This window comes from Megalobrama amblycephala, linkage group LG8 (assembly GCF_018812025.1).
Source record: "Megalobrama amblycephala isolate DHTTF-2021 linkage group LG8, ASM1881202v1, whole genome shotgun sequence".
Taxonomy (NCBI): domain Eukaryota; kingdom Metazoa; phylum Chordata; class Actinopteri; order Cypriniformes; family Xenocyprididae; genus Megalobrama; species Megalobrama amblycephala.
Window position 1 is genome coordinate 31780406 of NC_063051.1, and position 12297 is coordinate 31792702.

The 12297-nt window shown below is 35.2% G+C and overlaps 1 protein-coding gene across 1 annotated transcript; it reads right to left on the reverse strand.

Annotated features, from left to right (window-relative positions):
- Window positions 1-3140: 3140 nt before the first annotated feature.
- gmppab (GDP-mannose pyrophosphorylase Ab) lies at window positions 3141-11738 on the reverse strand. Its single transcript, XM_048200563.1, has 12 exons — window positions 11445-11738; window positions 11123-11220; window positions 10912-11015; window positions 7021-7213; window positions 6875-6934; window positions 6615-6745; window positions 6375-6509; window positions 6192-6289; window positions 5915-5961; window positions 5750-5842; window positions 5486-5654; window positions 3141-3752 (listed from the first exon to the last, which is right to left on the reverse strand). Exons 1-12 carry the CDS (start codon window positions 11482-11484, stop codon window positions 3652-3654), a joined length of 1269 nt encoding a protein of 422 aa, XP_048056520.1. The 5' UTR covers window positions 11485-11738; the 3' UTR covers window positions 3141-3651.
- Between the last annotated feature and the right edge of the window lie 559 nt (window positions 11739-12297).

The window sequence follows — 12297 nt, forward strand, 5'->3', positions numbered from 1 at the left end:
ACAGCAATGTCTCCTTGACAGTGTTCTGCGGCATTACAGTTTTTTTTTTTTTTTTCTTTTTTTTGCTAACCTTGAATGCTCCCCCCAGGGCTGTGTTGCAGAGGTCCTTTGGTGCCTTTATTTTTGCCCCAGTTTTGTGATTGGTATATAGTTGTCTTCAGGCCAGTGTAGTTTTTTCCACTAGGAACTGTTAAACATGATTTTTAAAAATAAACATGATATAATGTGGACTGATGCAAGCTTTAAAGGTACGGTAAGCGATTTCTGAGAAATACTGTTGATATTTGAAATCAACCCAAACAGACACACCCATCCCTTCATTGCTCCACCCCCAAAATATACAAATCCAGCAAGGCAAGCTGAAGCATGGTTGAAGCAAAGCAAAATGATGCTTCACAAAAAATAAAGTGATGAACTAATGACAAGGATGAACAAAAAATGAACATACAGTAAGATGTACAAGCAAGAGCACACCAGCTCCAGACAAAACTGTCCTGTTACTAGAGCTAACATTACAACAAAAGCATATTTTGGTTCTGTGAAACAGCAAAACCAGTGAAACTCACATATGAAGCAGAAACAACGCAACCTCAGTGTCTGTTTTCATGCCTTCCTGTCTGATATTCCTAAAGCTCTTGCCTGATCATAGCCCTTCTTTTCCCAGTGATATTCCTCTGTCCTTTTCTTTTTCTCTTTTGTAATGTCTCTCAGCCATCTCTCTTTCTACAGTCTTTCTTCAAATCTCTCTCTTGTTATGGTGCAGTGTTTCAGCTGATTGCTTAGCACCTTTAAGAGAAGTACTTAAGATAAATAACCTAATAGCTCATGGTAGATCTGTCTTAACAGGCTAATAAGTTAACATTAAAACATTTCCAAAAATGTAGAAAATGAATGGGATTGTTACTTAAGGTGTAATAAACAAATGTGTCCCCTGGTAAATAAGGTCTCCATTAAGAAATCCCTTTAAGAATTATATGTCTCCAGAACCATATGTGAATATAAGCCTAAATTTAGTCTGTTCATCATACAAAATGATTGCGTCTCTTCAGAAAATGTGGACTAAACCGCTCAATTGATTACGATCCTCTTTATGAACTTTCTGAAGCGTCAAAGTGGCTGTCCATGAAGGGACAGAAATCTCTCAGATTTCATAAAAAATATCTTCATTTGTGTTTCAAAGATGAATTAAAATCTTACGGGTTTGGAACGACATGAGGATCAGTAAATGATGACAATTTCTTCATTTTGTAAATACGCTTAAAGGGTTAGTTCACCCAAAAATGAAAATTCTGTCATTTATTACTCACCCTCATGCCGTTCCACACCCGTAAGACCTTCGTTCATCTTCGGAACACAAATTAAGATATTTTAGTTGAAATCGATGGCTCAGTGAGGCCTCCATAGAGAGCAATGACATTTCCTCTCTCAAGATCCATAAAGGTACTAAAAACATATTTAAATCAGTTCATGTGAGTACAGTGGTTCAATATTAATAATATAATGCAATGAGAATATTTTTGGTGCGCCAAAAAAAACAAAATAACGACTTATTTAGTGATGGCCGATTTCAAAACACTGCTTCAGGAAGCTTCGGAGCATAAATGAATCAGTGTGTCGAATCTGCTGTTCGGAGCGCCAAAGTCACGTGATTTCAGCCTTCGGCAGTTTGACACGTGATCTGAATCATGATTCGATACACTGATTCATTTGTGCTCCGAATCTTCCTGAAGCAGTGTTTTGAAATCGGTCATCACTAAATAAGTCGTTATTTTGTTTTTTGGTACACCAAAAATATTCTCGTCGCTTTATAATATTAATATTGAACCACTGTACTCACATTGAACTGATTTAAATATGTTTTTAGTACCTTTATGGATCTTGAGAGAGGAAATGTTCATTGCTTCCTATGGAGGCCTCACGGAGCCATCGGATTTCAACTAAAATATCTTAATTTGTGTTCCGAAGATTGAACGAAGGTCTTACAGGTGTGGAACGGACATGAGGGTGAGTAATAAATGACAGAATTTTCATTTTTGGGTGAACTAACCCTTTAATGTATTTGTAAATATTTGTAAACAAGTGTTTAGGAAACACTTATTAATACTAATGCAGTTCAATAAAGGCTGGTTTAAAGCACTTAATTATCGATATTTTCAGATTTTCAGTGACCTAATCTAAAGTGTGAACTATTATATGGTTATAAGTTGTTTATAAATTGTTAACAAAGCATTATCAAAACATTATCAAACTCTTTAGATTAGCTAATTAAACAATAATCATATTAATTAACAGTTACAATGAATGAAGAACTCATTATTTGTATATTAATATATTAACAATAGAGACTACAATGTTTAAACTATGAATTAACTATAAACTAAGAGTTTGCAAATGATTTGTAAGTACTTTATTACTGTATATTTATTATAAAGTGTTAGTTTCCCCCAGTGATACTCTGCAGATGCATCCTAACCCAATAAAGATGATATTTTGTTATACAAAACAATGCAGATATTGTGGTAAATGTATGATAATGTTGTAGTAATGCTTTATTAATATGATAATGTTAGGATATACCCTGTCAGTTATCTTTGTTTCTTCAAAATTCTGCCATTCTGCCACACAAATTAATAAAATAAAAACACTTGTGTGAAATGTGTGCTAAGAAGACATTTGCCATTTAATTTATTTTTGTTACCTGGTACATATGAACGGTTATTAAAGACTTTATTTGAAAATGTCAGTGCAGACAATCTCACCTTTCATAACTACTTTGGTCATAAATAAATAAATAAATTTAATAAAAAAAACAACTGAATGGCAAATATGTGTTGTATAAGTCCTAAATTATTCTGCATATCACTTTGGCTGACAGACAACCACAACAACAACAACAAAATGTAAATGGCAAAGAAACACAACTGCAGATGTGTCAGTCTCTTTTTACTCTTTCCCTCCAGTCAGTCGGATCACCCATATGGCATCAATTTTGATCTGTTCCATAGCTCAATAATTTGATGTGTAATGTATGTAAACTTTAGTTTACATAATAGTCCAGACAATTATTTAACTAAAATATAAAAGCATCAGGCTCATTCTGTGCTCACAGAGGACATAATAAATCTCGATATGTTCTGATGTTTCAGTGGTTGAGATCATTTTAATAAATGGTTGTAACAGAAAACAGGAATAATTACCAAAAAAACCCTAAACCTTATATCCAGCCTTTGCCAAAACAATGTGCTTTCAAATCTGTCAGTTTCTAGAAAAATACTTCATTGCTCACTCGTCATGCTGAAAAGGCAATACAGGTATATGTGATTTGTAATTAAGGAAATAAAAAGTAAAATCTAGTGTTATGTTACTGTATGTGGATAAGGCTGGTACATCAGCATAGAGTGAGCCGTTAAATACAAAATTCCCAGTCCTGAAATAATCAGGAAAATATCCCATTGTTGAACTATATTAATCATACTATATTACTACAATACAATTTGATCACACAAATGGACTCATTATCTCTGAACAATAACTACCAAAATATAAACATTAAAAAACCATGAACACTAAACATTGTGCAATTTTTAAGCTATATACTTTCTACATGACCCAATGCATACTGCATTTATTCAGAAAGACAAGAGAAGCCTTCTATAGTATAATCTGGTTTTTGAAGCTCCTGTTGAGATCTTTATGAGGCAAGACGATAGAGTTTCGAATGATGACCTCTGATGGGATATTCACATTGCAGCCTAAAAGGAAAATATAGAGTATAGATGGTCAGACAAGCTTCCTATTGTGGAAAAAAATTATTGCTACATAAATGCAGTAGCAAGAGGATACATTGTTATAATTTCTTAAGGAACAGCTCCACCTTCTGGACTGCACCTCCCATTACATCCAATTCATGTGTTTAAAACACTCTTCAGATCTTAATCAGTAATTTCAGTTACAACATGATTGTATTACATTACTGTTCAAGGTCAGTAAGATTATTATTTTTATTTATTTTTTTAAATGGAATTAGTACTTATTCAGCAAGGATGCATTAAATTGATCAAAAGTGGCAGTACAGACATTCAAATTGTAAAAAAAAAATCAAATAAATACTGTTCTTTTGAGCTTTTTCAACATTGATAATAATAAGATTTTTTTTTGAGCACCAAAACTGCATATCAGAATGACTTACAAAGGATCATGTGACACTGAAGACTGGAGTAATGATGCTGAAAATTCTGGTTCTCGAATCTGATTGGCTGAGAGCCGTGCGATATCCGCTTGAGGTGACTGTCATGGCGGTCAAGCAAATCCACCATATGTTTAAAAATACTACTGTTATGTAAAATATTTGACATATAAACATAGAGCCTGTTTTACAATTCGTTTAGATGCTTTCACAGATGTGAGCTCCAGGCCGTCAGCGACCGTTCAGCGTTCATGTACCCGCAGACAACAGCTTCATCTCGGCCAGTCCTTCGGGAATTTGCCACTGGCTCTTATGTAGATATAGTGTTTAAACATGAGGTATAATTCAAATTCAATTTCAATCTTTGGGCTTATTAATCTATTACTTGCTCTAAGAGCAAAACAATTTGGGTTAAGGAGAAAATTAAGTTTCATAACTTTATATTTAGGCTATATTTAAACTTAAATCCTGTACAAGAACACTACTTTTGTACATTTTACTGAATTGTTTGCTTGTGTTTTTTTTTATTTGATTGTGTTTATTGTTTGCTTGTCTTTTATGATGGCTATTGTTGTTAATTTAAAATGTTTTTCAATAAATATTATTTTATATAAATAATATGCCATATTTAGTATTGAGAGAGGGTCCAATAGTGATCGTGATATGGACTTCAGTGAAAGTTACATTATTACGCCATTAAATGGGGTCTTTATGAGTGAGTCAGAACAAGGAAGTTGTTTTAGCGCTGTGGGAAATCCCCTTAACTTTTAAAAAGACAAAGATATCGCTTTCCTCGGCGGACATTTAAACAGATTTTTTATAATGGATATAATATTATGGACATTGACCTGAAGAATGAATGTTATATCAGATGCAGGTAATACACTCTTTTAGTCGATCTCTCTCACATAATACCATAATACTCTATCTATAAAATACAATAAAGCTTCAATAAAGTGTCTCAAAAAACTCTTAAACTGTTAACTTGAGATTTGAATCCATGGCGGAAGGAAGTAGTTCTGCACAAAAGAGGATTTTTAAAGACACTCCGTTGTTGTTTCTTATTTAATTTACACATTTGTGCCATCGAACTGTTGTATAAATGCATTATAATACTCATAGCCATGCGATATTGCTGTATATCAGCATGCTGCGATTACCTACGGCCGAATCACAGCTGTGCTGATTTACAGCCATATCGCACTGCTACGCGTGTCGTATTGCTCATTTATATTATATTACATTACTTACTTATCTATGTTACCACTAGAATTTGTAATAGATTCAAGATTTTCATACCAAGGATGGTGATGGATGGGGTTAGACCTCCGTCCCTGAACAGAGTCTCGCTGTCAATCTTGGCATAAGGATCATTGGGATTGGGATCACTTGGAGTTCCTTCAACTCTTGCCCACTTTCCCACTGTACTGTCCCACCCAACAATACTGTTCAACACACAACAGTGGTCCTGAAACAGATACCCAGATATTTGATTATTAATTCCACTTTTGTTTCTAATGTCTGATTCCCATTGTTGCAAATGCGAGCCGTGAACCGGTATACCTGTAACACGGCTCCATGTAAAATGATGGACTCCCTCACTCTTACGCCTCCTCCAATCGTCACCCCTTTGCCAATTGAAACGTTAGGACCCAACTGAACAGAGAGAAACAAATTGAGTAGAATACAGAAATATATCTTTATATAAGTTGTTATCCATGTACTTACCACTGCAGAGGGATCAATGTTTGCTGTAGGGTGGATATAAACATCTCCTGAAGGTGGAAAAACAACTTTGTAGCTTTACACAATTTAATTCTATATTATTTCAGTAATTCTACTTCAAAATTTCACATTTAATTAAATTATGTTTCTTTGTAATTAATTGTGAAACTGACTAGCAATATTTGAGTGAAAATTGTTGTTTCAGGTAATTTATGTTTAATAAAATGACAGCTTTATAGAGCTAAGCTTGTTCGGAGAGAGAATACATCATGCAACATACCTATTATTTTGGGAGTTTTGTCTTGGTTTGTTGCCAGTCTCTCAGGATGTGTCTGATGATACTGCTTGAGGTACAAACGACTCGCATATATTGCTGACCTGTGTTACGTTATAAAACATCATATATATGAACAGTGGCAGAAAAACGGGGAAGAAAACTCAATCAAAAGAAATACAGATTTACCCTGCAGACTTGATCTGACTCCAGAAATGCTGTGTTTTGTAGACAAAGAGTTTTTTCTGTCCTGCTAGGGTTGTAAAGATGTCCTGTTCCAGCCGAATCACCTCTGGCATCTGCTTGCCATTAGTGAGCTCTTCTCTGTGGGGAAAAAATTTAAGTGCAATCTGGTCAGACTGACATGTAAATCTCTCCAGTGAAGGCTGCAATGTGGTGCAGAGGCTGAATAATGTCCGTGACACTCACTGGATTCTCTCTTGCTGGTTCCTCTGGAAAACCATCCCAATCTGACCAAATATATCTGGTGTGAACAAATAGATACCACAGTTGATAACGTCACTTACAAAAGTACTGGGTTTCTCCACAAAATGGAGCACCTGAAAGAAAATGAGTGATAATTAGCATCCTGTGAATCTTCTTAATAGCGTTTATTAAACTGAATGTTTGACCTTCACCTCATTTGAATTAGTAGGAATCAATCTTGTACATCTTTATTCATTCAGTACCTCATTTGTCTCATGATTTTCCACAATGCAGCCGTAGTTCAGAGATTGTGTTCTGTTGGCCTGCAATGAGAGACAATAGTAAGACTTTTGGATTAAATTGCCAAAATCATATTATCCACTCTCTCATTTACTAAAGTTAAACCTACTGTAGTTCCGAGTAAGACTCCGCAATGATCCTCGCCATGCTGGCGGTGGAACCGGAGCATTTCCCGCAAGGGGAACTCAGAGCACACATCAGCATTCATGAGGAAAAATGCAGCCGGACCGCCAGACAGGATCTGGTCACGAAAGTGATAGATCCCGCCACCTGTACCCAAGGCGGCAAACTCCTGCAGGTACCTTCAGATTAAAAAAAAAAAAAAAAAAAAAAGTAAAGTATGTTTAAGCCTATATATTTGACTGTTTTTAAATCAGATCTGTAACACAAAATATCAATATAGTTAGAGTGATTCTATAATTGGAGATACATTTTGCATCTCAAAAAGTTAAAGTCCCCCTGTGGTGAAAATCAAGTTTTTAATGATTGTATGTCTATGTGGTGTTTTTAATATGCTATAAGACAAGACCATGTGCAAATTCATAAGTCAACACCATTGCTGAGTATTTTCTTCTTAACTGCAGTGATCTAAAGACAGTTTCAAAAAGGCAGTTTGAAATTGCTGGTTTTTCTTGCATCACAAACAACCTTGTAACCAATCAAGTCAACGTGATTGTCAGCGAGTGGATTTCTGAGCTGCCGTGAGTGAGTGGAGGCGGGGCTAATTAGCATATTCATAGATCCACGTATATTAAAGGTGCCCAAGAATGCTTTTTCACAAGATGTAATATAAGTCTAAGGTGTCCCCTGAATGTGTCTGTGAAGTGTCAGCTCAAAATACCCCATAGATTTTTTTAAATTAATTTTTTTAACTGCCTATTTTGGGGCATCATTAACTATGCACTGATTTTTCAGCGCGCCGTCCCTTTAATTTGCGTGCTCCCTGCCACACGAGCTCTCGACTATATTGCAGCACATTTACAAAGTTCACACAGCTAATATAACCCTCAAATGGATCTTTACAAGATGTTCGTCATGCATGCTGTATGCATGCTTCGAATTATGTAAGTATTTATTTTGATGTTTATATTTGATTCTCTATGAGTTTGAGGCTGTGCTCCGTGGCTAACGGCTAATGCTACACTGTTGGAGAGATTTATAAAGAATGAAGTTGTGTTTATGAATTATACAGACTGCAAGTGTTTAAAGATGAAAATAGCGACGGCTCTTGTCTCCGTGAATTCAGTAAGAAACGATGGTAACTTTAACCTCATTTAACAGTACATTAGCAACATGTTAACAAAACATTTAGAAAGACAATTTACAAATATCACTAAAAATATCATGCTATCATGGATCATGTCAGTTATTATTGCTCCATCTGCCATTTTCGCTGTTGTTCTTGCTTACCTAGTCTGATGATTCGGCTGTGTGCAGCTCCAGACATTACTGGCTGCCCTTGTCTAATGCCTTTCATAATGTTGGGAACATGGGCTGGCATATGCAAATATTGGGGCGTACACCCCGACTGTTACGTAACAGTCGGTGTTATGTTGAGATCCGCGTGTTTTCCAGAAGTCTTTTAAACAAATGAGATTTACATAAGAAAGAGAAAGCAATGGAGTTTGAAACTCACTGTATGTCATTTCCATGTACTGAACTCTTGTTATTCAACTATGCCGAGGTAAATTCAAATTTTGAATCTAGGGCACCTTTAAATGAGGCAAGGGTGTTGAGTTACATATAAGCTATTTTAAGGCATGAAGAAATTTTTTTCAAGGAAAAAAAATGTTTAAATGTGTCATTTTGGTGACCAAAGATGAGCTTTAAGGGATAAAATTATTGACTACAAGGGGACTTTAAGGAAAAATACTCTTCAATAACAGAAATTCTATCCAGTTTCTTATTGAAAACATATTCAATTTTAATAATTCAGTGCTTGCCAAACACAAGTTACTTCCTTTTTTCGTTTCTTTTTCACTTTTAATGAAAAAACAGATTTCTTTATAGTATTGTTTATCAACTCTGTTACTATCAATTCTGTTACATACTGTCAACATTGATACTCTACCTTGGAAACAGAGTTTGACAGTAACAGAATTGACAATTTTAAACTTTTTAGCCATAAAATCTAAGAGCACAAAGCACTAATGAAATCATGATTAAAAGACTTTTAAACAACCCACTGTGTGATCAGTGATCGGTTCTGTTTTCCTTTTGATATTGTGGTAATTTTGACGTTTTACAAAATAACACTTGGTGTAACAACTTTTTAGATTAACTTTTTTTTAGAGAGAGCACATATACCTTTCATATAGTGCTTCAGATCTTATCGGTGAGGGAAAGTGACGTCTTTTCCTGTTTCTTACATAGTTGTGGGAGATAAGTCCACCAATTTAAAGGCAAAGTATGGTACAGTAACAGAATTGACGCAAGATTTATGGACACAAATTTTATAAGATAAACGTTATTTTTAAACAATTTAAAGCTGCAGTCCGTAACGTTTAGTAGGTAGGCTATATCATGTGAGGATGCTGCTGGTAGTGGATAATTTGTAGCCTTTTCTCACAGCAGCTGCAATAAAAACTTATCATTTTGATGGCGGACTGTAATCCAGAAAAGTCCAAATGACAATCATCAGTGACAACTGGAGATTCCAAAGTACAATATCCACACTGGTGTGGTGACTAACAGCAAACATTAGATTCATCCGCACTGAGGAGCCGTGCGGATGCACAACCCACATAAAGATGATAATTCCACATATAACTGCAATTGCAGGTTTCAAACAGAGATGGCGACAAAGAGGCAAAACTTATAGACTGCAGCTTTAAAGTTTCCCTGAAATCAAAATGTAAGTTTTTTAGCTTTTAGTATGAATATATTAGCCTTAAAGTTATGAATAAGCCGGTGTCTTCCAAAACAATGACAAAATTCGCATTTAGGAGATATAAGCATTCAAAACTTAGTCTTTCACTTCTGCTAAAATGGATCACGGATTTTCATGACATCACATCACACTTCAGTTTCTCGTCCAATCTTCTGTCCAATCAAATGCTCTCTAGAATCTGAAGTCCCGCCTCCTCTTACACTCTTACAGACACTGAAGCCTCGGCTGAAATTGGTCATTTGTTCACACATTTACTAGTTTCTACATGGTGAATGGCACATAGTGCACTATATAGAGGATAGGGAATGATTCAGACAGTGTAAATATGCTTTCCTTTGACTCGAATGAACCACCACAACGCGAGCACTACAGTCTGCTCCGGTTCAGACACACGAGAGCACAGAGCGGATCATATGTGCGAGTCGGCACAGACCACAAAAGGTATCGGACCCATTTGAATTCTGCTCAGAATGCTGTATATAAGCGATATAAAGGACATTATTAGGAGAAACGGTTAGAGATTAGAAGGAAACAGGGGTTTTACTGAGTCTAACGGCTCTGGCCGAGCTGTAACATAAACAAAACGCTATTGTCTATTTTAAAAAAAGGGGGCGGGGCTGTTCGATATATCGCCCTGTCTTCCTGTTTCAGTTGATATTATGTCAACACATTGAATAATGCTGCACATTCCAAGACTCTTCAGTGGGCCTTTAATGTTGTAGAATTAGGAAAATCACTATTTTGGGGCTTTTATAAATAAAATAAATGAAATATTACCAAAGGAAAAGTAAAATAAAATATTTTGATTACACACTGAATAGGCTACGTGATGGGAAAAAAATACACCAACTAATTCAGACAACAAGAAATCATGATTTTCAGCTATATAAGACACTTTTTACAGAAATTATGACCTTTAACATCTTGTGATCCATGACAATGAGTAACAAATTATTAAAATAATTCAAATATAACCATTTTAAAAAAATAAAATAAATAATAATAATAATAATGACCATGGACACCAAATATCTGCAATTATAGAATCACCTATTATTTAACACAATGAAAAAAAAAAAATTGTTTTTATTTAAAATAACTCGTATTTACCTTATTGGGATTTTAAACTCCTGCTGAGCACAAGAAATGAAGCGGTTCAGCTCATCATTGGGCTGATAAAAACCTATTAGTATGATCTCTTTCATATCAGGAACCTGTAAGAGAAATAAACATGGCAGACTTTCAAAATAGATATTGATTACTGCAAATAACGTTCAATTCAATAGAGTTTACAAGTGATTTAAGACAACCAGTGTCTTACTTGAGCACAGGCTTCTATGTGATGCTGCAGCATGGGAACTCCTGCCACAGGGAACAGAGGTTTGGGCACCTCAAATGACAGGGGGCGGAACCTGGTCCCTGAACACAACATTTTAATGAAATGCGTCTTCTATAAAGTGTTCATCTCCGCATTTCTTAGTATTTGCTACTTTTATATTAAGATTTCCTCTGATTTTTGTTATCCTATATCGGACGCTATCACATGTCCTTTGCGCCACGTCATCATAATGTGATACAGTTGTTGCAATATTCATCTTTCATTCATAACATTCGTACAGTTCAAAGAATATCCAAAGTCTCACCTTTTTGAGGGCCCCCAATTAGGATAATCGCTTTTAACATGATGCAGGTCACTCTTCAAGACGATTAAACACTGATTTAATACGCTGATTATATCACGTCCGCTTTTTATGTGATTACTTAATGTAAATCTTTTTATGAAAATGAAAGGTTACAAATTTTGCTTACGAGATAAAAACTCAAAACGCAAAACTGACTCCGAAACTTCAACATACGCGACTGGTTTTATTAAATCTATTCAGTACAGTAATGCGGAAGTGAGTGTAGTGTAACCCCGCCCACTGTGACGTGTCTGCTGCACTGCCCAATCTGGTCGTCTGTTTGTGTTGATACTGTTTAGAGGAGATATGGGTCAACTTATGGACAGATTGGTCCAGTTGTTTCATATTTAGGTCAAACAAGCATTAAACAGAGTTAAATAAAGAATACAAATCCGGCCTCATGATTCTCATACAGACAGAAAACAGAACACATTCTTAATGTTTCTCTTTTCACCCCATTTCACATGAGGACAGATGGGTCAAATATTCTACCACAAGATGGCAGACCGACTCTTTCTTCCCCAGTTTAGTCTTATTTACAACTTTTATGTGATGACACCTGCAGAATGAATGTCTGAGACAATGAAAAGAAGAAACCTTGTTAAAAAATGTAGTTCAAAATAAACCAAGTTCTTAGAAATGTAATCTTTTTATTTGTATTTACTGTAATATTTTGGGTTTATACATTTATGTGCATTTATACCAACACGTAACATTTATACCATTTTCTAATGACTCTAAAAATCAATGTGTAACAATTATGTAGAAATTACTAAAATATTTTTATTGGGCCTTGCATACATACAAGTGAGTA

Excerpts from the sequence above, each read along its gene's own strand:
- gmppab (XM_048200563.1), bottom strand. The coding sequence starts at position 11,484 with ATGTTAAAAGCGATTATCCTAATTGGGGGCCCTCAAAAAG. Across the intron at positions 11,016-11,122 it reads ACATAGAAGCCTGTGCTCAA|GTTCCTGATATGAAAGAGAT; the intron begins GTAAGACACTGG and ends TTTCTCTTACAG. Across the intron at positions 7,214-10,911 it reads GAGTTTAAAATCCCAATAAG|GTACCTGCAGGAGTTTGCCG; the intron begins GTAAATACGAGT and ends TTTAATCTGAAG.